Source organism: Dermochelys coriacea, chromosome 7 (genome assembly GCF_009764565.3).
Source record: "Dermochelys coriacea isolate rDerCor1 chromosome 7, rDerCor1.pri.v4, whole genome shotgun sequence".
In the NCBI taxonomy this organism is placed as follows: Eukaryota; Metazoa; Chordata; order Testudines; family Dermochelyidae; genus Dermochelys; species Dermochelys coriacea.
The window spans coordinates 76,745,590-76,771,033 of record NC_050074.1 but is presented as its reverse complement, the minus strand read 5'-3'; the positions used below and the strand labels follow the sequence as shown (position 1 = coordinate 76,771,033).

At 44.0% G+C, this 25,444-nt stretch overlaps 1 protein-coding gene across 20 annotated transcripts in view; it reads left to right on the top strand.

The window, feature by feature from the left end:
- Window positions 1–4,810: 4,810 nt before the first annotated feature.
- Window positions 4,811–25,444, top strand: part of SLC16A9 (solute carrier family 16 member 9) — a 43,314-nt gene continuing 22,680 nt past the window's right edge. Inside the window, exons 1-6 of one of the 20 annotated variants that reach the window (XM_043519027.1) lie at window positions 8,309–8,495; window positions 11,116–11,305; window positions 15,335–15,477; window positions 22,039–22,104; window positions 23,124–23,259; window positions 24,451–24,552. Coding sequence is in view for 14 of the 20 variants with exons in the window: in XM_043519026.1 (XP_043374961.1) it covers window positions 4,954–4,962; window positions 22,039–22,104; window positions 24,426–24,552 (202 nt within the window). In the remaining 6 variants the exon portion in view is untranslated. Of the gene's footprint in view, window positions 4,963–5,190; window positions 5,312–6,970; window positions 7,126–8,308; window positions 8,496–8,595; window positions 8,722–11,115; window positions 11,306–15,334; window positions 15,478–22,038; window positions 22,105–23,123; window positions 23,260–24,341; window positions 24,553–25,444 lie in introns of those variants that run through there. The other 19 variants (XM_043519024.1, XM_043519017.1, XM_043519028.1 and 16 more) reach the window with 19 other exon arrangements.

Genomic DNA, 25,444 nt, shown 5'->3' with positions numbered 1-25,444 from the left:
TCTCCGGTCGACTCCGGTACTCCAGCTCCCCGAGAAGAATGAGGTAAGTCAACTGAAGAGCATCTCCCGTTGATGCAGCGCAGTGAGGACACCAGGGTAAGTTGACCTAAACTACGTCGACTCTAGCTACGTTATTCACACAGCTGGAGTAACATAACTTAGGTTGACTTACGCCAGTAATGAAGACAAGCCCAAATTGTGAAGAGTACCCCAGAGGGAGCAAGTGCAGAACTCAGCACTAGCTATTCCTGGCTTTTTCCCCATGTAGCCAAACCTATAGGTGAGTTAAAGTTTTGTCCCCCTGTAGACAACCCTTAGCCAGGCTAAAGAAATTTCTAATTAATTTTAGCAAGCACTTTTGTGAAATTTAATTTTATATCCACAAAAAAGATTTTTAACTGGTGTTATGAATCATGGGTAGTGAGGTCTCAAAATCTGTAATGTTGAAGTATGTCATGACTATTATCTAAATTTACTAATTTAGCTGTTTTAATCCTTGGGAACCTTGTAAAGTCTTGAAGCATGATTAGTAAGGGTTCCAGTGTTATATGAAAAGTTCACAGACAATGAGCATGCCTGCTTACAGCCTCTGTGAGAAGAAATGAGATCCATCCCTAATGTTTAGCCTGGCATAAACACTTCAAAATCTTTTAAACTTTCACAGAAACGTAATTGGCCTGATTTTTCCAAAGGTCGGATGTCTAGTTTAGAACTAAAATTTTTCGGTGTAATTGTGAGCCTAATTTGCATGCACATGCCAATCAGATATTTGTTAACACAAAATGGCCTATTAAGCCTTTACTTATATATTTCCATGCACAAATACACAATCTGCATGCACAATTGCAGTTATTTCACATGGATATTATGGACTCAGTTACCGGTAAATTTTTGCCTGACACCATAGGTACCTGAAAAATCAGGTCAAGGATTAGATCGTAAAGATACCCTGGTAACAGTATTTTCTTTGGTGGTTCATATGAAATTTAGTTGAAAAATCAGTCCTTTATTGTATATTAAACTTTTGCTGCTTTTCTGAGAGTCTACCAGAGTAAACATCCAAACACTAGATATTATGGGTTCTTTAACCTGTAAAGCTAGTATGTTTCCCAGTAACTATCATACAGTATGTAAATCACATTTATCTTATTTAGTGATAAAGACAACATTTCCTAAAAGTGATGTAGAAAATAACTTGGACCATTGTCTTGTGCTAGTGAGTTATTGTTTCAATTTAATGAAGTGAATCAAAGTCACTTAGGTGTAGGGTGACCAGATGTCCCATTTTTAAAGGGACGGTCCCGTTTTGTGGGACTTTTTCTTATAGGCGCCTATTAGTCCCCACCCCCTGTCCTGTGTTTTCACAGTTGCTATTTGGTCACCCTCCTTAGATGCCTAAGAATCTTGATGAATTTGCCCCAACATTTAGGCACCACTGACATTTTCAAAATCACTCTTCAGCTGCTGCCTAACCCTGTAAAGTGTCTAAATCCCCATAGGTACTTAGGTGCCTTTGCACATGCCCTGCAATGGAAACCTGGGGACTGGTCTACACTACCGCTTAAGTCGATGTAACTTACATTGCTCAGGGGGTGTGAAAATAACACCTCCCTGAATGATGTAAGTTACATAGTCTTAAAGCGCTGTCCACACTGTGCTGTGTTGGTGGGAAATGGTCTCCGGCCGACATAGCTTTCGCCTCTCATGGAGATGGTGTAATTATGCTGATGGGAGAGTGCTCTCCTGTCAAAATAGCATGTCTTCACCAGATGCGCTACAGTGGTAGTGTAAATATGCCCTAAGTCTTAACGCTGCCCTTCAGCTAACAAGCTGCTCAAGCTAGCCTTTTTAAAGCTGAAGCCCCAGTGGGATTTTCAAATTAGTCATTCCATCTCACCAGTTGGCTCTAATCCTGTATATGTGCTGAGTTGGCCCCGTAGCAAAGACAGCTGGGGGTGAGCAAGTTGGGAATTTCTTGATCTTGGGGGTGTACATGCCCTTGTTCCTAGAATCCTCAGTAGTTAGGGCACTCACCTGGGAGGTAGGAGAGGTAGGTTCAACTTTCTCCTCTGTCTGATTTAGAGTAGGGACTTTAACCTGACTCTCTCATCTCTCAGATAAGCAGTGTTTTACAGCTGAGTTATTATTATGAAAAATGCTGACACAGCTTTACAAATAGCAGCATAAATGTACTGCTATTATAAAAGGCTGATTGATAAATCTACACTGAGCACAACACAGGCTAGCTATTTGTCAGAGGATTGTTGGGATTTGGGATACAATTAATCAGATCTCCTGTCTTATTGTCTGAAGAAGTTTCTTGATTTTTCTCTCTGTGCTATTTGAACTGCTTTTTCCTGAGTCTATTATCAAAGTAGTAAGGCTATTTATCTGTACTCCTGGGTTTGTTTCCATAGCATATACATGTAATATAATCCCAGAATTTGCTTAATAGTCTCTGTATCTCTTACAGCAAGTGATCAGCTCTGATAGCTATGCACTAGGTACTCTATGACAAAAAGTGTCCTAATTTGGCATCTTCTCTCATTAATTTGAGAGAATGTACAATAGTGTTGCTTAATTATCATCTATGGTGAAACAGCACTTGACAAGATTCAGTCTTTTTATTTCATATGAGGCATTTAATTGTAACTACTAAACTACTGCTTTTAAAGGCAGTTGAAGATTGAAGTTTCAGTGCCCTTTAGACACTACATGCATAGATATATAACACATTTGCTTAACAAAACCCTAGCCAAGCTAGTGACTGCTTTTCTCATCTCTTTCTGTTTTAATCATTAATGAATGTTTTCACCAGAAAGTTAATATGCTACCTAGGAAATCATTGAACATTGAACATGTTAGCTTCTCATTTTCATTCCAGAATCCATCCTCATATACCTCATGTTTAAAGTTGTAGCATGGATTTAAGGTGCAAAAGGTTGCAGATATTTTTTGATAATATTTAACTCCAGTCTAGACAGTTAATTAGGGGATAGCTGCTCCAAAGTTTGAGTTTCCCACTGCAGACTGTGATTCCTATTTTAGAGTGTCACTTTTGCCACAGTGAGGGTTGCTTCTCAGAAAATCTGTCGTCTCCAACATATGGTCAGGTGTCATTGGTGTGGGGGATCCACCCTAATTGGGGCTCTGTCCTGTAGCTAGACATTGTTATATCACTCCTTGTATTGACTGCTGTACTCCTATGACCTTCTGTCACCCCATCTTTTGTGGGAGTAAAAAATAACACAAGCAACACTCCTAAATCAATTATATAGTAACTTAACCATAAGTTAACAAGAATCACAAGCCTAGCCACCACAACTATCCCAAAAGCAAGGTGAAACTTCAATGCTGGTCTTACCACTATCATCCTTGGTGACAATCTACATGAATATATAGGTCCCTGGGAGGAAACTCCAGTTGAGGGTGGTTGTTTTTTTAACAAATTTAATTATGGATAACTTTAATTCCTAATTAATTTTCCACCTCTGCCTTCATTTTCTGTTTTGCAACAAGGGCTTGGTGTTCTGATGATGGTGGATGGGGCAGAAAGAAGGCCAAGGCTTGCCTTTACTTCCTAAAAAGCTGCATTTTACCTTGGGGTAACTAATGCGCATGGGATATCCTGAGGTAAAACCACAGTGAAGATAAGGCACTTTAGTTTTACTGTGAGGTAAACTTGCCCAGGTCAACCGTAGGTGGGTATATAAGGTTGATCTCCATGAGTTTACCTCACAGTAGAACTAAAGTGCCTTATCTTCACTGTTTTTTTTCCTTTTGGGATAACTCACAGGCATTGAAAATGGACACTTTTTAAGCAGGGAAGACAAGCCCCTAAAGCAGTTCCTGTGATGGGAAGGTAGCTTCAGGTAACTATCATTCACCCCTTACTTGAGGTATGTTTGTGAAGGCAGCCGTCTCAGTGATTTGAGGGGAGAGGGGCTAAATTTAGTGCTGCTAAAGTGCTAGCAAACTGAGCAGAAGCCTAGAAGTGGAGGAGGAACCACCAAGAGATTTGGATTACTGGCTATGTGGGATCAAAGTGGGACAGAGGGGAGAACTACAGCTCCCTTTCCTGTGCTGCTTTTTTACATAAAGCTTCTTCAGATGATATAGATTTACCTGAACTATTTATGAACTTTACAGATTGCCATGTTCATATCAATGGTGCAACTATAAATGGGGATGCAGGCAGGAGCAACTTCCATTCTGACTCACCCTTTTCAGATACTCATAACTTTATTAGTTTCCTTGAGACTGAACTTTCTCATGTGTAGTCTTATCTCAGAAGGTTTATTTTTGAGCTTCAGCAAAATTCAAACCTTTTTAAAAATAAACTGTAATCAGAAATTTTGTATATATAAAACTCAGCAATGACTGAACCAATTTAGTTCATATTTGGCTGTTTTTGTAGAACTAAATCTAGGAAACATCAATCCAGGAAACAAAACAAGTTTAAAAAAAACACATCAGTAGTTTTGAAATTATTATCATTCAATTTTTTTTCATGTATGCACACTAGGAGTTTGTTAGGTTTCTTGTGCTCCAAGCCACAAATTAAGCAAAGAAACAATAAGACAGTCTGTGGCATTGGACCTTAACATTTTGTGCTTGTGATGAGGTGTCTGCCCCATATTGGCCCATAAGGGGTTAATAGAGCCCTAAGGGGGCTGTGCAGGAGGCAGACAACTAGAGAGGACCCTAGGGAGGTTGTGCAGGAGGGGTTGTGAGGAGCAGCCAATCAGAGCCACGCAGGCCCAGATAAGAAGGGCTGCAGGGTAGAGTGGCTTCAGTTATTTCCTGGAGCTTGAGGAGAGAGGACTGGTTGCCTGCCTTGCAGGAGGAAGACTACTAGCACCTTGGACAGAGCCATGCTGGGCAGGATCAGGGGTGTGAGAGTGAGCTCCTGGCTGACTGCTAAGACTGGCATGCTGAGGTCTGGAGATAAGGATGGAGAAGGTACTGAGGCTATGGGGAAGTAGCCCGGGGAAGTAGACTGAGAGGTTGGAGGGGATGCAGCATCTACAGAGGCTGCTATCTACAGGATCCCTGGCCTGGGACCTGGAGTAGTGGGTGGGCCTGGGACAACTTACCACTGAGGAAGTGGTTGGACTGCAGTAATGTTCCCCAGAAGGCAGAAGCACAGACTGTGGCACAGCCTGAGGGCTGTGCACTGAAGAGGACACCACAGTCCTTGGAGTGCCGCGGGTCCAGGAGCAGAAATGACAGCGGGTGAGAGAGTACTGAGCGTCCGTGTACTAACGTGTAGCACTGATCTGTAAGATGACCAGCTGGAAGCACTAGTGTAGTGAGTTGCACCCTGTCACACTGATCAATCTACAGCAGATTTGAATGCTGGAGACACTGTGAAGCACTTTTAACTTGATCTAAACTAAAGGCCTTTAAAAGTTCACTAACCCTTACAAGTATTAACATGAAGAGCATGCCTTGATTGGAATACTTAACTGCCCTGCTCTGAGGGCTTAGGAATTAATGAAATTCCCTCTCTGAGTACATTATTATTACTATTATTTTACAGTAGTGCCTGGAAGCTCTAGCCCAATTGTGCTGGAACTATAGAAACTGTATAAACAGAGGTGTAGATGCTCACTTTGCCTAGGAGCATGGAACCGCATACTAAAACCTAAACATGCAAAGTATGGGGAACAGGGCAAGTCAGTGCCTGCATAAGGAAGTCAAGATGTCAGGGTGAGTGCTCTGCAAGGGGGGAGATGCTGGGGAGGAGTAGCAGCGAGCTCTAGGCTGTGAATGAGTATCCTGACAGACTGTGCCTCTGCAGGGATAGCTACTCCTGGCCCTTGTCCAATCACCCCAGTTCTTGCCTCTCCTTTGCCCAATCCCAGACAGTGTGGAAGCCACTCCACATCCTCTGCATCCTACTCTCTCCTCCAGCCACAGAGCTTTGCCTAGCCTGAGTGTGTGAAACAACTCGCTAAAGAACCATGCATGCACACTATTTCCATGGGGTGTGTGTGTGTGTGCAACTTCTATTGCACCTCCTCTTTTCCCCCCCCCCACCATTCTGCTACCTCTGTGCAAACTTAATCACAAAGAGATGGCCCTTGCCCTTAAGATTTTATAGTCTAAGACTAGAGACAAGTGGCTAGAACAAATGGATGAGCCAGCATGAGGAAATAATGAAACTGTAATGATCAGCACGATGACCGTGGTCACAACACACGGGAACCAAAGTATTAGGGAAGTTTTCTAAACAATATACTTGTATCTTTGCTAACATAGGTTTAACGCTACCAGCTGATGGACCATTGCTTGGCCCTTGTAGCGTGTCGTCTTGCTCGAACCGACGGGGTGATTAAAAACTCGCTGCCACTCTGCACTTAGGCTCCCCACAATGCTGACGTTAGGCGCTCTGGGGAATGTTGAGGGAAAAGTCCCGAGGGTGGACGTGGCCTGACTGTGCAACAAAGCTGCAGTGATGACGTCGTGGGGGGGGGGGCGGTTTCACTGATGATATGCCGCCTATTTTCCTGATAATTGGGGGAGGGCTGGTCACCCTCCCACAAGCCTACACCCCCCCGCCCCCCCCTCCTCCTCCCAGCAGCGGGGGTTCCGTGGTGGTGGTGGCTGTGCTTGCAACAATTCCAGGCTTTCACGGTGCCTCCTGCTTTGGGGCAGGATGAGTTCACGGGAGGCCGTTTCCCACCTGTGAGGCGCGGGGGCGGGGGGAGGCCAAAGCCGTGAGCGGGCTCCACGCGCCCTGTGGCGTCTCCGGGGGCTTGGCCGCGGTTAGCGCTGCGGGGCAAATGGACACCGGGGGCGGGGCGGAGGGACACGGGGGGGGGGAGGGGAGCCGCTGAGGCGCGCCCCGCCGGAGAGCTCAGCCCGGCACCGGGCTCTCTCGCTGGCCTCGCTCCGGGGCGGGCGGCGGCGGCGGCGGCGGCGGCTGCAGCGCCCCTACCGCCCGCCTCCGCCTCCTTCCGTAGTTCCAACCGGTTCGGACCAGCCCGGGGGCCCGGCCCCGCGCGGAGCAGCCGCTCGCCCAAAGCCATAAATAGGCGGCGGCGGCCCCGCAGTCGGCAGCCAGTACCGCGCTGCGCCGCGTCCCCGGTGCGCTGCCGGCTGCACCCGGGGGGACCGCAGGTAACGCCGGGGGCGGGGGAGCGGCGATGGCGGCGTCGCCGCTGCCCTAGTGCCGGGGGCTGGCAGAGCCTCGCGGCGCTACCGGGCAGCTCCCGGGGCAGGGGGTAGCGGGCCCGCTCCGCGAGTCCCTGCAGCGCGCCCCGGCTCGGGGCCGCGCCCACCCCTGCCTCGGAGCCAGCCGGGACCAGCCGCCGCGCCGCCCCGCCCTCCCAGGCCGGGCACGGCGATGCTCTGGGGTGCGGGGCGCTCCCCAGGCGAGCCCTGCCGGGTGACCCCTCGTTGTATTGCCCAGGGCAAGGGGTGGCTGAAGGCGGCCGCCCCGTGCTCGGCTCATCTCGGGGAGCGCGTGGGTGTCGGAGCCGGGCGAGAGAGAGCCGAAACTCCGGGTGCCCCCGACTTTGGGGGCTTGAAATGAGGCCGTGACAGCGCTTTTCGAGGTGGTGTTTTGGATTCCTTAAATGCAGCCATAAGGAGTCTGTCTTTGCACAGTTGATTGGGTGTAAACTTCTCTTCTGTTGGCTTTTACTAGCCTAATCTGAGGGGCTTTTGTGCAGTAAAAGCGTGCCCTAAACAGGGGAAGCAGTAGTCACTAATGGTTAGAAGGAGGAACTTGGATTCAGGACTCCTCGATTCAGTTGCTGGTTCTGCCCCCAGCTTGCTGGTGGACTTTGGATAAAGCATTTCCCAGCACAGTGCATCAGTTTACCCCACTTATAGGACTGGCGTTTCTGGTATGTTTTTATGTCTTGCATATAGTGAGTGCATAGAGGTCAGCTGGCTCCAGGCCCTACTGTAATAGAGATTTTTCCATAATTTGTTATAAAAGTAAGCTTTTAATTCCTCCCTTGCATGGAGTATTATGAGGCTTCATTAAAGTTTCTGAAGCATTGTTAAGTCTTCTAATGCAAGAAGCTACAAAAGTGTGGACTATTATTTTATATATTATTTCTAGGTAGGATGTTAGTACAGTAATAGAATAGTATTTTTACTGTACACTGACATATTACTGCTGTAAATCAGTGTGATAAAGAATTTGTACTGGTGTTAGATTTGGAGTAATGCGTATAGCAATTTCACAATTGCTTCCGCTTGGTTTAATGAATGAAAGCTGAAAACTGGAAGCATTATGTTTTACAAAACTTGTGCAGCAAAAAATCCAGTTCATTTCAATATCTTCCAACACTCTCTGTGTGGGGGAACCAAGAATGCCTTGTGTCTAGTTCCTATTTATTGTTGAATGGGACAGACTGAACTGAACAACAAAACTTTCTTCCAAGATGTCACACTAGGGATGTAACATCCCTAACAGGCAGACAAGAATCTGGGAACTAAGCAATCTGTGGGGAGACTTGCTTATTAATGATCTCTAGGTGTGTGTCTCTTTGTGCAAACAATTATCCAAAACTGGATTTGGAGTAGGTCATGTAATTTTTGTTCTCTGTAGCAGCAAGGAGGAAAATTTGTGTTGGGGGAGGAAGACCATGAGAATTGGTGGTTATAAAACATTGCATCAATTCATAGAAAAGGGAACTGACAGAGACCTGTGCACTTGTCAGTTCTCTCAACAACAGAAGGCGCAGATATGGACTCTGATATGTAAGGCTACAGCTGTCACCTTTTGACCTTTGCAACTGACATCCACTATTAAAGGAAATTAGGGACCATATTTAATACATATGGTTTCAAAAATTATTTTTAATAGCCTATTTCTGACTGTTAGTTATTTTTACCTGTTTGTGGAGTGATCAGAATTTGAAAACTGTTATAATTGGTTATACTTAGCAGACTGATGTATCTGAGGTCAGCTCATCTAAGAACATATTGATGTAGTTTGTGCAAGAAAATTATATGGTAATTGGAGTAAAAATCCTTGATTCATTTGGAGATAATTTTCTTTTACAGAAAAATGCAGTGGAAGAAAATATTTACTTTTTCTTGAACCTCAGAACTTCTTTATCAAAGAGAAAACAGAGAGAGTGGAGGGGGTAAATACAGAAAAGAGAAATTGTGGGGGAATAGTGAAACTTATGGAAGTTTTAAATATAAAAATTCTAAGCTGAAGTGAAGATAGAAAGTGCATATGAGTAACTTTAGAGTGTAAACTACAAAAATCTAATTAAGGAATAATTAGAAATTCAGAGTTATAATAAAACTTCAGAGAAACCTCTACCGTTTGAAAGTATGAAAATTTATAACTAAGGTGCTCATATCCTCTTAACTCTATACCAGTGCCCTGTGAACATGGAATGACTTTGCCTTAGTATACACTGGTGGGGAAAAATCTCGGTAAGTTAAGCAACGTCAGCTACGTACTTAGATCAACTTACCGTGGTGTCTTCACCACGGTGAGTTGACTGCTGCCACTCTCTGGTCGACTCTGCCTGCACCTTCCGTCGCTAGGAGTCAATGGGAGAGCGCTTGGGGGGGTGTCGATTTATCGTGTCTAGACTAGACACGATAAATCAATCCCCACTGGATCGATCGCTGCCCACCAATCGGGCAGGTAGTGAAGACATATCCTTAATTTTAATCATGCACTTATTATGCTGACCTCTACTTCCTTTGCAGCCATATGCTGTCAACAGGAAAAAAAATTTACTTTACAAATTCGTAGCTAGACAAATAGTAAATTGAAGGCAATTATTCCCTTCCCTTGATTAAGATGCTATGTTCCACATACAGGCATCCTTGTACTTAGAGTTAACGTACCTAATATATGCACATTTATTAGGCTCAGTTCATTCATGTATATTTATATAGATAAAAGCATTGGATTAAATGAAGTTAGAGTTGTGATGAAGCAAATTACAAAGCCAGTCCTTTGTGATGCATATTTTCAATATTACACTTTAAACCTCTGTTAACTTGGTTTTGTCTCCAAATGTAAGATGTCACAACAGCAAACTATAGATTTCATAAAGCTTTTATGAAACATTTTCTTCTTTGAGTCTCCTGTGGCTGTTACAATTTATGATTACTGGGTTAATATTTTACATGATGGGAAATTCCGATGCTAATTCCACTAAATGTAAAGTTTAAGATACACAGTTAAAGTACTTAAACTAGATTCATAGATACTAAGGTCAGAAGGGACCATTCTGATCATCTAGTCCGACCTCCTGCACAGCGCAGGCCACAGAATCTCACCCACCCACTCCTATGAAAAACCTCACCCATGTCTGAGCTATTGAAGTCCTTAAATCATGGTTCAAAGACTTCAAGGAGCAGAGAAGCCTCCCTCAAGTCAACCATGCCCCATGCTACAGAGAAAGGCGAAAAACCTCAAGGGCCTCTCCAATCTGCCCTGGAGGAAAATTCCTTCCCGACCCCAAATATGGCGATCAGCTAAACCCTGAGCATATGGGCAAGATTCACCAGCCAGATACCCAGGAAAGAATTTTCTATAGTAACTCAGATCCCATCCATCTAATATCCCATCTCAGGGGATTTGGCCTATTTACCCTGAATATTTAAAGATCAATTACTTACCAAAATCCCATTATCCCATCATACCATCTCCTCCATAAACTTATCGAGTAGAATCTTAAAGCCAGATAGATCTTTTGCCCCCACTGCTTCCCTTGGAAGGCTATTCCAAAACTTCACTCCTCTGATGGTTAAAAACCTTCTACTACTATATTTCCATACTTTTCAAGTGATTGGATTTTTTTAAATTTACCCTTAACACTGATTTTTTTTTTTAAGTTTCTAATGGCTTTTTGATGATTACAGTGTTCTTGTAAGATTGTTTTTGCCCTTAAATTACTGAGATGTATTCCTAACATTAATTCAATTTTTAAAAAATTTTTAATCTATACAATTTCTTTGTGTATATTACATACATTTTAAAAAAATGCTTTTCTACCTTGGGAGACAGGGAGCAGGATAGCCTACTGGGTCCTAACATCTGCAGAAGACTGATATTCAGGCAGCCAGGGAACTATGGAATCCTCTGGATCTTAATTTTGTGTGGTCTTTTTTACTTCCCAGCCAGACTCCATGACTTGGCTCCCCAGCATATCACTACTCAAACAGATACCATACTTTGACTCTTATATTGATGCTCTGTAGATCTGCTTATTCTGTATAGTAGAACAATGGGCCTGATGCAAACTCAACGAATGTTTCAGCAGCTGCTGCAAACTTTAAAAAAAACCCAATACAACAGTAGGAAGACAACGTCTCTGAGGAAGCTCCGTAGTAGGTAGGTGATATGGAAGGGGGGAATTCAGCTGTTGTGACCTGCACTGGATGTGCCATGTTTGTCTTTCTTCCACAGGACAGAAGCGACTTTGTCTGTACAAAGTGCAAGCTGGTCTCCATATTGGAAGAGAAGATTGAAGGTCTGGAGCAACAGGTAACGACCCTGCGTTGTATACGAGAGACTGAGGATTTTCTGGACCAAACTCAGGATAGCCTTCTAGGGGCACAAAGCTCTAAAGATGTAGAGCAGGTTGCACAGAGGAGCCAAGAGGCCAGTGAAGAAGCTTGGCAACATGTGACCTCCAGAAGAGGTAAGCGGAATGTCCGGGTTCCAGTAACACAGACACAGGTAACTAACCGCTTTCATGTTCTCTCCACAGGTACCAATGCGGAGAGTGGACCAGATGATATGTCTGGGGGGAGAAAGCAGAAGGAGACTCCGCTGGTTGGGAGGCATGAGATGCGATGTCCTGAGGTTGGAGGTTCCACGACCACCACTCCCAAGAGGAGAAGGCGGGTGGTGGTGGTCGGGGACTCTCTCCTCCGGGGGACTGAGTCATCTATCTGCCGCCCTGACCGGGAAAACCGAGAAGTCTGCTGCTTGCCAGGGGCTAAGATTCGTGATGTGACGGAGAGACTGCCGAGACTCATCAAGCCCTCGGATCGCTACCCCTTCCTGCTTCTCCACGTGGGCACCAATGATACTGCCAAGAATGACCTTGAGCGGATCACTGCGGACTATGTGGCTCTGGGAAGAAGGATAAAGGAGTTGGAGGCGCAAGTGGTGTTCTCGTCCATCCTCCCCGTGGAAGGAAAAGGCCTGGGTAGGGACCGTCGAATCGTGGAGGTCAACGAATGGCTACGCAGGTGGTGTCGGAGAGAAGGCTTTGGATTCTTTGACCATGGGATGGTGTTCCATGAAGGAGGAGTGCTGGGCAGAGACGGGCTCCATCTTACGAAGAGAGGGAAGAACATCTTTGCCAGCAGGCTGGCTAACCTAGTGAGGAGGGCTTTAAACTAGGTTCACCGGGGGAAGGAGACCAAAGCCCTGAGGTAAGTGGGAAAGCGGGATACCGGGAGGAAGCACAGGCAGGAAGGTCTGTGAGGGGAGGGCTCCTGCCTCATACTGGGAATGAGGGGCGATCAACAGGTTATCTCAAGTGCTTATATACAAATGCACAAAGCCTTGGAAACAAGCAGGGAGAACTGGAGGTCCTGGTGATGTCAAGGAATTATGACGTGATTGGAATAACAGAGACTTGGTGGGATAACTCACATGACTGGAGTACAGTCATGGATGGTTATAAACTGTTCAGGAAGGACAGGCAGGGCAGAAAAGGTGGGGGAGTAGCACTGTATGTAAGGGAGCAGTATGACTGCTCAGAGCTCCGGTACGAAACTGTGGAAAAACCTGAGTGTCTCTGGATTAAGTTTAGAAGTGTGTGCAACAAGAGTGATGTCATGGTGGGAGTCTGCTATAGACCACCGGACCAGGGGGATGAGGTGGATGAGGCTTTCTTCCGGCAACTCACGGAAGCTACTAGATCGCATGCCCTGATTCTCATGAGTGACTTTAATTTTCCTGATATCTGCTGGGAGAGCAATACAGCGGTGCATAGACAATCCAGGAAGTTTTTGGAAAGCGTAGGGGACAATTTCCTGGTGCAAGTGCTAGGGGAGCCAACTAGGGGGAGCGCTTTTCTTGACCTGCTGCTCACAAACCGGGTAGAATTAGTGGGGGAAGCAAAAGTGGATGGGAATCTGGGAGGCAGTGACCATGAGTTGGTTGAGTTCAGGATCCTGACGCAGGGAAGAAAGGTAAGCAGCAGGATACGGACCCTGGACTTCAGGAAAGCAGACTTTGACTCCCTCAGGGAACAGATGGCCAGGATCCCCTGGGGGACTAACATGAAAGGGAAGGGAGTCCAGGAGAGCTGGCTGTATTTCAAGGAATCCCTGTTGAGGTTACAGGGACAAACCATCCCGATGAGTCGAAAGAATAGTAAATATGGCAGGCGACCAGCTTGGCTTAATGGTGAAATCCTAGCGGATCTTAAACATAAAAAAGAAGCTTACAAGAAGTGGAAGCTTGGACATATGACCAGGGAAGAGTATAAAAATATTGCTCGGGCATGTAGGAAAGATATCAGGAGGGCCAAATCGCACCTGGAGCTGCAGCTAGCAAGAGATGTCAAGAGCAACAAGAAGGGTTTCTTCAGGTATGTTGGCAACAAGAAGAAAGCCAAGGAAAGTGTGGGCCCCTTACTGAATGAGGGAGGCAAGCTAGTGACAGAGGATGTGGAAAAAGCTAATGTACTCAATGCTTTTTTTGCCTCTGTTTTCACTAACAAGGTCAGCTCCCAGACTGCTGTGCTGGGCAACACAAAATGGGGAAGAGATGGCCAGCCCTCTGTAGAGATAGAGGTGGTTAGGGACTATTTAGAAAAGCTGGACGTGCACAAGTCCATGGGGCCGGACGAATTGCATCCGAGAGTGCTGAAGGAATTGGCGGCTGTGATTGCAGAGCCCTTGGCCATTATCTTTGAAAACTCGTGGCGAACGGGGGAAGTCCCGGATGACTGGAAAAAGGCTAATGTAGTGCCCATCTTTAAAAAAGGGAAGAAGGAGGATCCTGGGAACTACAGGCCGGTCAGCCTCACCTCAGTCCCTGGAAAAATCATGGAGCAGGTCCTCAAAGAATCAATCCTGAAGCACTTAGAGGAGAGGAAAGTGATCAGGAACAGTCAGCATGGATTCACCAAGGGAAGGTCATGCCTGACTAATCTAATCGCCTTTTATGATGAGATTACTGGTTCTGTGGATGAAGGGAAAGCAGTGGATGTATTGTTTCTTGACTTTAGCAAAGCTTTTGACACGGTCTCCCACAGCATTCTTGTCAGCAAGTTAAGGAAGTATGGGCTGGATGAATGCACTATAAGGTGGGTAGAAAGCTGGCTAGATTGTCGGGCTCAACGGGTAGTGATCAATGGCTCCATGTCTAGTTGGCAGCCGGTGTCAAGTGGAGTGCCCCAGGGGTCGGTCCTGAGGCCCGTTTTGTTCAATATCTTCATAAATGATCTGGAGGATGGTGTGGATTGCACTCTCAGCAAATTTGCGGATGATACTAAACTGGGAGGAGTGGTAGATACGCTGGAGGGGAGGGATAGGATACAGAAGGACCTAGACAAATTGGAGGATTGGGCCAAAAGAAATCTAATGAGGTTCAATAAGGATAAATGCAGGGTCCTGCACTTAGGATGGAAGAATCCAATGCACCGCTACAGACTAGGGACCGAATGGCTCGGCAGCAGTTCTGCGGAAAAGGACCTAGGGGTGACAGTGGACGAGAAGCTGGATATGAGTCAGCAGTGTGCCCTTGTTGCCAAGAAGGCCAATGGCATTTTGGGTTGTATAAGTAGGGGCATAGCGAGCAGATCGAGGGACGTGATCGTTCCCCTCTATTCGACACTGGTGAGGCCTCATCTGGAGTACTGTGTCCAGTTTTGGGCCCCACACTACAGGAAGGATGTGGATAAATTGGAAAGAGTACAACGAAGGGCAACGAAAATGATTAGGGGTCTAGAGCACATGACTTATGAGGAGAGGCTGAGGGAGCTGGGATTGTTTAGTCTGCAGAAGAGAAGAATGAGGGGGGATTTGATAGCTGCTTTCAACTACCTGAAAGGGGGTTTCAAAGAGGATGGCTCTAGACTGTTCTCAATGGTAGCAGATGACAGAACGAGGAGTAATGGTCTCAAGTTGCAATGGGGGAGGTTTAGATTGGATATTAGGAAAAACTTTTTCACTAAGAGGGTGGTGAAACACTGGAATGCGTTACCTAGGGAGGTGGTAGAATCTCCTTCCTTAGAGGTTTTTAAGGTCAGGCTTGACAAAGCCCTAGCTGGGATGATTTAACTGGGACTTGGTCCTGCTTTGAGCAGGGGGTTGGACTAGATGACCTTCTGGGGTCCCTTCCAACCCTGATATTCTATGATTCTATGATAAGTCTAGAACTGCTGCGGAAATCAAGATAGGGAATGAATAACTCAAGGAAGCTGAATAGGGAGCCAGAATAACTGCAGGATCTGCCAGTGTTTGGTGATTCCTGCAGCACTTCAGGTGCTCCGAGCTGATAAGGAAGAAGCCAAGGTGAGTTTAGGAGCTCTATAGATCTAAAGGAGTCACTAGGGAAATAGAAAAGGAGGACTTGTGGCACCTTAGACTAAAATTTATTTAAGCATAAGCTTTCGTGAGCTACAGCTCGCATCATTGGATGCATTCAGTGGAAAATACAGTGGGGAGATGTATATACACACAGAGAACATGAAACAATGGGTGTTACCATACACACTTTAACGAGTGATCAGGTAAGGTGAGCTATTACCAGCAGGAGAGCGGGGGTGGGGGAGCAGAGAAACTTTTTGTAGTGACAATCAAGATGGGCCATTTCCAGCAGTTGACAAGAACGTGTGAGGAACAGCAGGGGGAGAGAGTTTTACTTTGTGTAATGACTCATCCGTTCCCAGTCTTTATTCAAGCCTAAGTTAATTGTATCCAGTCTGCAAATTAATTCAAATTCAGCAGTCTCTCGTTGGAGTCTGTTTTTGAAGTTTTTTTTTTTGTTGAAGAATTGCCACTTTTAAGTCTGTAATCGAGTGACCAGAGAGATTGAAGTGTTCTCTGACTCGTTTTTAAATGTTATAATTCTTGACGTCTGACTTGTGTCCATTTATTCTTTTACATAGAGACTGTCCAGTTTGGCCAATGTACATGGCAGAGAGGCATTGCTGGCACATGATGGCATATATCACATTGGTAGATGTGCAGGTGAAGGAGCCTCTGATAGTGTGGCTGATGTGATTAGGCCACTAGCATCACCTTCAGCCCCCAATTAAAACCTCTCCAACGCATCATCAAGGATCTACAACCTATCCTGAAGGACAACCCATCACTTTCACGGATCTTGGGAGACAGGCCAGTTCTTGCTTACAGACAGCCCCCCAACCTGAAGCAAATACTCACCAGCAACCACACAACAAAACCACTAACCCAGGAACCTATCCTTGCAACAAAGCCCGTTGCTAACTGTGTCCACATATCTATTCCGGGGACACCATCATAGGGCCTAATCACGTCACTGATCAAATTTGTTACACAGTCCATTTTGGTCAATTTCACGATCATAGGGTTTAAAAATCATAAATTTCATGATTTCAGCTACTTAAATCTGAAATTTCATGGGCTGCTTGTAATTGTAGGGGTCAAAAAGCAGTTGTTGTAAAGCAGTTGTTTTACAACTTTACAACCCAAAAAGCAGTTGTTGTAAAGGTATCATGGTATTGCTGTCCTTATTTCTGAGCCGCTGCTGGTGGCAGCACTGCCTTCAGAGCTGGGCAGCTGGAGAGCAGCAGCTGTGGGCTGGAATCTCAGCTCTGAAGGCAGAGCCACCGCCAGCAGCAGCGCAGAAGTAAGGATGGCATGGTATGGTATTGCCACCCTTACTTCTGTGCTGCTGCCTGCAGAGCTGGGCCCTCAGTAAGCAGCTGCAACTCTCTCTGGCTGCCCAGCTCTGAAGGCAGTGCAGAAGTAAGGGTGGTAATACCGCCCCCCAAAATAACCTTGCAACACCCCCCCCACCATGAAATATGGTCTTTTGTGTGCTTTTATCCTATACTATACAGATTTCATGGGGGCGGGAGACCAGATTTCACGGTCTGTGATGTGTTTTTTCACGGCCGTGAATTTGGTAGGGCCCTAGTAATGGTATTCATGGAAGTCATAACTTCCATGATTTCTAAGTCTTTCTGAGGTCCCATTAATTTAAGCTTTTCCTGTCCCCTTTTTCTGGGGTCCCATCATTTTTTTTTTTTTCTCTGTCTTGGCTCAAAACATGTCATTGACCCTCCTATGTGTGGGTGTGAAAATTCTACTTGTCTTTGCTTGTGGTGTGTGTTTGTATAGTCTACTGCCTGTCTTCTGCATGGGGCTGGGGCTGGAGACAAATAGCAACAAATCTTCAGAGCCTCCCGTGCAGGTGGAGGCAGCAGATCTCCAGACAAGGAGGTACTGGTGAAGATTCTGCTTCCGCTGGCATCTCCTGTGCATGATGCTAAATATTCCACTTCAATATCCCCTGTTCAGGGAAGCTTTGGAGGTTCTATCAGAAAAAGTACAATAGCTTCCATGCTTGGTTTTGAGAGATCCCCAATGAGACCAGACTGCAGCCAGGGACATGGAAGTGATGGACAGTCACTTCCTCCTCCCTCCAGCGCTGTTGCTAAGTATGGCACGGGGGTTCTTATTCCCAGAATCTTTCCAGCGCACAGAAATGCCTTCAGGAGACACACTCTTGTCAATTTTCAGAGTAGCAGCTGTGTTGGTCTGTATCCACAAAAAGAAAAGGAGTACTTGTGGCACCTTAGAGACTAACAAATTTATTAGAGCATAAGCTTTCGTGAGCTACAGCTCACTTCATCGGATGCATTCAGTGGAAAATACAGTGGGGAGATGTACACAGAGAACATAAAACAATGGGTGTTACCATGCACACTATAACGAGAGTGATCAGGTAAGGTGAGCTATTACCAGCAGGAGAATCGGGGGGGGGGGGAAGAGGGCAGACTTTTTTAGTGATGACCAAGATGGGCCATTTCCAGCAGTTGAGAAGAACATCTGAGGAACTGTCTGTGTGTGTGTGGGGGGGAGGGAATAAACATGGGGAAATAGCTTTACTTTGTGTAATGACTCCTCTGTTCCCAGTCTTTATTCAAGCCTAAGTTAATTGTATCCAGTTTGCAAATTAATTCAAATTCAGCAGTCTCTCGTTGGAGTCTGTTTTTTGAAGTTTTTTTGTTGAAGAATTGCCACTTTTAGGTCTGTAATCGAGTGACCAAAGAGATTGAAGCGTTCTCCAACTGGTTTTTGAATGTTATAATTCTTGACGTCTGATTTGTGTCCATTTATTCTTTTACATAGAGAATATCCAGTTTGACCAATGTACATGGCTACTTAGAACAACGCTTCCTCAGCTCTCGTCCCCTAATGCCCCTACTCTACTTGCACTGCATTGAGGACGACATCATCTGGATCCATGGAAAAGAAGCCCCTGAGGAATTCCACCATGATTTCAACAATTTCCATCCCACCATCCACCTCAGCCTGACCAGTCCACACAAGACATCCGCTTCCTGGACACTATGGTGCTAATAAGCTATGGTCTCATAAAAACCACCCTATACTGGAAACCTACTGGCCGCTATGCCTACCTACATGCCTCCAGCTTTCATCCAAACCACACCACACAATCCATTGTCTACAGCATACAACTGCATTGTCTCGGACAGACACACATACCTACAAGATCTCTATCAAGCATGATTACAAACTAAAATACCCACCTGCTAAAGTGAAGAAACAGATTGACAGAGCCAGAAGTTGCTTTCTTTGTTGGGCCTGTCCTGTAGTAGGTAACAGAACACCACTAGCCATCACCTTCAGCCTCCAATTAAAACCTCTCCAACGCATCATCAAGGATCTACAACCTATCCTGAAAGATGACCCATCGCTCTCACAGATCTTGGGAGACAGGCCAGTCCTCACTTAGACAGCCCCCCAACCTGAAGCAAATACTCACCAGCAACCTCACAACAGAACCACGAACCCAGGAACCTATCCTTGCAACAAAGCCCGTTGCCAACTCTGTCCACATATCTATTCAGGGGACACCATCATAGGGCCTAATCACATCAGCCATACCATCAGAGGCTCGTTCACCTGCACATCCACCAATGTGGTGTATGCCATGTGCCAGCAATGCCCCTCTGCCATGTACATTGGTCATACTTGGACATTCTTTACGTAAAAGAATAAAAGGACACAAATCAGACGATTTGTAACATTGTAACATTCAAAGACCGTTGGAGAACGCTTCAATCTCATTGGTCACTTGATTACAGACCTAAAAGTGGCAATTTTTCAACAAAAAAAACTTCAAAAACAGACTCCAACAAGAGACTGCTGAATTGGAATTAGTTTGCAAACTGGATACAATTAACTTAGGCTTGAATAAAGACTGGGAGTGGATGGGTCATTACACAATGTAAAGCTATTTCTCCATGTTTATTCCCTCCCCCACGCACGCACTTCCTCAGACATTCTTGTCAACTGCTGGAAATGGCTCACCTTGATTATCACTACAAAAGTCTGCCCTCCCTCCCCACTCTCCTGCTGGTAATAGCTCACCTTACCGGATCACTCTCGTTACAATGTGTATGGTAACACCCATTGTTTCATGTTCTCTGTGTACATCTCCCCACTGTATTTTTCCACTGAATGCATCCGATGAAGTGAGCTGTAGCTCACGAAAGCTTATGCTCAAATTTCAGAGTAGCAGCCGTGTTAGTCTGTATTCGCAAAAAGAAAAGAAGGACTTGTGGCACCTTAGAGACTAACAAATAAATTTGTTGGTCTCTATGGTGCCACAAGTACTCCCATTCTTATCAATGGGACTTTATCCCTTCAAGGAAGAGTGAAGGGAACCTTTGCTGACTTAGGTAATGGGGGTTTCTCCTGGCAGCACTGATGGCAGGAGTAGGTATCTGTGGACACTGCACTAAGAATGAAAATTCCATTGTTGCCTGTCCCCATCTATACAATGTGATGACTGGAGAAGATGCTAGCAACTGGTAATTGAGGTAAATCTCTGGCTGTCACTGGCTGGGGTGTATTGGGTAAGAGTGCAGCTTGTAAGAATGGCAAGAAAGAGGTTTTTTTGGTGTGTTTTTTGGTTTCAAAGTAATCACTGACAAACTTTCTGCTAATATGTTTAGACTTTGAAGGCCGTTTCCTTTTTTTCAAGGAAAAGGACCAGAGACTTAGCTTTAATAATAATAAAAAAAAAAAAATAAAAAAAAAATAATAGGTGTCTTTGGGTCATTTGGGCTCCAGCTGACTTTTAATGAATACCAGTGAAACATTCTGATTCCAGCTCAACCATGAGTAACTAACTTCTCAAGTATGGCTGCACACTTTTAAAGTTAGTCCTGTGCTCTTGATCTCAGCAAGACCTTACAAATAAACTACACATGAAGTTGCTTGAACAAGCTGTTTTTTTCAAGTTTGGCAGTTTCTTCTAATCAATCTCTCTCTCTCTCATATATAAAATATAGAAATTTTTTTTCCCCCTATCTCAAAAATGGTATATCCAGATACCAAAAATATCTGTTTAGAAACACAAAATTTAAAGTAGAAACGACTCGAGTATTTTAGGATGAGAACAAAATCAGGCTTATCAATGGAGATCTTCAGCTTGTGACATCGCATAATAAAGTTTGCTAGAGACTTTGATTGTGCTTGGTAAAAATAGTAAATCAACATAATATCTTTGTCTTATTAGTAAAGAAAATCTGATATGTGAATGGAACTATTATGTAAATGATAGAATATTTGCATCACTGATCTCTGTTTAGGACTTAATTGCAATGCAAACGGTATGTTTAGGAAAGAGAATAATGTGCCTATATTAAATAGCTTTAATTTTAATTACCAAAAAAAAAAAAAAGATATCTTCACTGTGCAAAGCAAGTGCTTCCAAAGTGTAGCAAGCCAAATTGTCAGCTGGTATAAACTGGCATAGTTGCATTAAAGTCACTGGAGTTGTGCAGATTTACTTCAGCTGAATACCTAATCCAGATTTCTAATCCTTTTCCTCTCCCCCCGGCCCCACTTTTTTTTTTTCTTTTCAATTAGAGCATGACAAAACATTTGACCAAGAAATTTTTTTTTCTTGTCTGGAACAAGAACTGATTTAAATAATTTTTGCTGAGCCTCTATGCCAAGTTTCTGAGCTTCAACACAATAGAAATTAAAGGCTTGACACTGCTGCTAAAATGTAGAGGAAAAATATTCATTGTAGAAAAATATTGTTTGTGGTATGGATTGTTAGCAAACAAAGCAGAATAAATATTTTTACCACATTTTTAAGTGCACTTCTAGTTTTGTTTTGTTTTTGTTTTTTAAATTTTCTGAGCACTTCCCTGTTTTGTGTCTGCAAAGTGTCCTTTCTTGCACCACTTGCTGTTCGTGTTGAGCACAAAACTGCAAATCATGGATGGTATTTTAATACAAGAGGATTTCTGCAAACCCTTCGGTAGTTGTGTGTGTAATCTTTTGCAGAAATGAGAAGGTCCCATTTTATATAATTTGAAGGATTCTGACTACAGAATGTGTATTTTTAAATGCTGTTGATCAAAACTACATTGTCTTAGATTATATGATGATGCATCTGCATTCAAATAATAGAGTTGATAGCAGCTAACATATCGAGAAACTTACTAACAAGAAATTACAAGAGAAACTTAATACAAGAAAAGTCCTTGATTTATAACTGATGGTAATATATTCTTAAGACAGTTTGTCCTCTTATTACCCTGTAAATCATTCCCAAAGAGTCCTAGAGGGTCAAAGTTTTTGTTTTATGTTTGTTGGCCTGTATTCTTGCTCTTCTTGGGTCCAAGGTTGCTGTCAGCCCCTAATTGATCAAGAGAGGGCCAGTGTTTCTCCACTCAGATAAAGTTTTGAAGTTCCTATTTAGTGTTTTTTAAAAAGGATCAAGCCTTCACCAAGAGATCAGACTTTCATATTTGTTTTACCTACGTTACCTATCAGCTGTTTGTGCTGAACTTTTTTTTTTTTAATCTATTTTGCCCACAGGTAGAATTACCAAGTGGAACTGGAGTAATATATTCTAGAAGGTTGAAAGAGTCTAGACCATCTTCTGTAAGTAGTGTACTACTTAAATCAATTGCATTTCTAGTCCCACTATTTTCCATGTTTCAGTAATGAATATTTGTAAAAATATATTGACTTGGAGCTTTCCATAATGTATTTCTTAATTGAATTTTCACTTGAGGTATGTAATTCTTAGCATTTAAATTGTCTTGTTTTTTAAATTTTTGTAAAATATTTTTGAACTTTTAATAGAGAAGAAAAAGTAAACATTCCCCATGTTGCTTGATTTGCAGACATGCTCTAAATTTCTTTTCTGCTGCTGTTTTTGTTTCTCACTTGACTAGAACGCTATCACAGCAACCTTCTTCCCAGTGATTTAAACTTAATACCCAGTTCTACTTAGGCAATGTGTACGTAGATCTGAAAGCACTTTACAAAGGAGGTCAGTATCATTATGACCATTTTACAATGGGAAAACTGAGAGACAGAATGGTGAAGTGACTTGCCCAAGGTCATCCATGGAAGGATTAGAACTTAGGCTTCCTGCATACTAGTCCCAGGCACTAACTACTGGGACACATTTTACTTCTCCTAGTCGCCTCTGTAGTGATTTATCTAGTCACTCTTCATGACTTTAAAATAGCTTAGCCTGGAAACTCCAAATTTTGTATTTGTTGGCCTAGGGGAGGATGGATTGTGCTTTTGGTCAGCTGTGAGCAATCAGTTACTAAAAGGAGTTTTCCTACATGAGGAATCTTGCAGGGCTGCTAAATGTATAGCTAGCTGTTCTGGCATTCAAGAAGTCTACACAAGTCAGATGTACCCTTCCCAAAATACTCATTAGTGATGCGCATCTTAAGACCTATGCGTAGTGTGGCAGCTCTGAGGGAGGTCTTAAGAAACTTGTATTCAATCATGATCAAGTTTTTTCTGGTACATATAGCATTTATGTGCAATTTAGGAAACTTACACCTGCTGGTTGTGAGGCTCCCAAAGCGCATAAAAGCAATAAAGTTAAGGTGGTGGTTTTGATGGTTCCAGTGCTGTAGATGTCATTTCGTCTGCAGGAATGAGCAGAGGGCTGTTTCCAGTTCTTCTATTACTTCTGCCCCAAATATGGAATATCCCTCCCACACAATTACACCTCCTGAGGTCTAGGGTGGGCAAGATTAAGTCTGGGGCTGCATGACCAGCTTTGTATACGTAAGTATCGTTAGTGTCTGATACTTCCTGGTGTTGCATGGGTTAAAAAGTGAACCCTATGCCATTGGAAAGTGAAATTTATCCCACTTTCCATAAGGGCCAAGTACTCATTTCTAGCCTCAAAATGTTAGTCGAACCTGTGACTTTTTTAATTTTCAGAAAGCTAGTTTTGTTTTTGGAACAGTTTTATCTTAATTTTTCCCTCCTCCTGAGCCCTGTACAATTGGACTTATAGTAACTAAGGCACCACCAGGTTGAAGAATAATTTTAAAAAAGTGATTGTGTGTGCATGCATATAATAAAATGTATGGCTTATCACTGACATTTTGTGTATTGTTACATCTTGTGCATGTTTTATAAGAGATGCCAAGGAGTGTTTGAAGTTTGATCAGTACCGGGGCTAGGGCTGCATGGTGGGAGCCCAGGGTCAGCGCCTGCCACTGCACGGCTGGAACTGGGGGATGGGGGGGACAGAGCCAAATGAAGCTCTGTGGCCAGAGCTGTGGGTCAGCACCTGCTGCCCTGTGGCCAAACCCAGGAGTTGGCACCCAAAGCCCCGTGCTTAGAGCCTGTGCCCAGCACCTGCTATTGTGTGCCTGGAGCCCTGGGAGCCAGCACCTGCTGCCATGCAGCTGGAACCAGGGGCTGGAGGCTGAAGTTCCACACCTGGAGTCCAGGGCCACACAGCTAGCGCCGGTGGGAGGGAAGGGGCACAGGTCAACACCCACTGCCCCACGGTTGGACCCCGGGGCCACAAGTTCAGGTTCCTGAAGTCCCAGGTTCCTGAAGTTCCTGCTGGAGCCTGACACCCAAACCCCCTCCCCTCAATGTGGGTCAAGAACTCACACCTCACTCCTGCAGTGTTATATCCCATACCTCTCCAGAGGTGGTGCATCCAGGAGCAACAAGGAGGGAGTGGGAGGAGCTTATGTTTTGCCCCTGCCCATTACTGCCCAGGAGGCTGTAGTGGCTGCACAAAAAGCCCCTGGTGGCCGCATAAAGCCACGGTGGCCACATTTTGAAAAACGAACTAGTACAATAGAAAAATATGAATGTTTTTGTTTGTTCTCTGCTTTGTACAGAGCCGGCACTAGAAAATGGTATTGCTGAAGTCGCCAGATGGTGGATGGGGCTGGGTGATTGTCCTTGTTTCCTTCTTTACTCAGTTCTTCTGTTATGGGTCTCCATTAGCAGTTGGAGTCTTGTATCTAGAATGGCTGGATACTTTTGGAGAGGGGAAAGGAAAGACTGCTTGGATTGGATCCCTTGCAAGTGGAGTTGGATTGCTTGCCAGTAAGTCTCAAAGCAATATATATTTGTAAATGACATGCTTTCTTCATATTTTAATAGCTGTTAAATCTATTTGCTTTTAAAATGCATTAAATGATTCAAGAATGGGAATCTAGAAAGGACTTCCATACTGTATTTTGCCTTGATCCAAGGTGGTTAATGGCATTATATTCATAACTACGTTTTTTCATTTTACTTTTTTAATGCACAACAAAGTACAAATGTTAGTTTAACAAAGAGCAACTTGCCACTAAGTATGGTGTCCTAAGGATAAATCCAAAATAACTTACTTTAGCAAACTAAAAATAGCTGAGAGAAATTGCTTCTGTGAATCCTAATTTATACTGTGAACAAAAAATAAGAGCTTGGGGGGAGCACGGATCTTTCATTTGTTGTTTTTTGCTGAAAGGAGAACAAATAACCATTACCTTGATTTGTTGGATCACAAGGAGAGAGCAATTAAGGAACTAGTTGGTCATTTTTCTAGTTTGAGATGTGGAACTGGCAGTTCCATTTTCTTTACTCAAGGAAAAACTCCCACTGAAGTTGGGAGAGGCATATATAAATGACTGCAATAACTTCAGTAATGTGGAGTCTGTCTTCAATAAGGAGCTCATCATTCCAAGGGGAACAGCTGGATCTTGTGTGATAGAATATTTCCTGGGATGTCTATAGGTGAAATAACAGTGTTGCTGTATGACTTTAATACTGAACACCGCTTATAGAGCATTGTAACATTGCTAGTTTTCACTATCCAAAGATTCATACATAGAAACTGAAATTTTTGCACACTATATCCAAGGCAAAACTTCATTATTTCCATGAGCAGATTTCACTTCATGAAAACGGTCATATCTATCTGTGACAGCAAAACTCTGAGCAAAGCCTCCTTTGC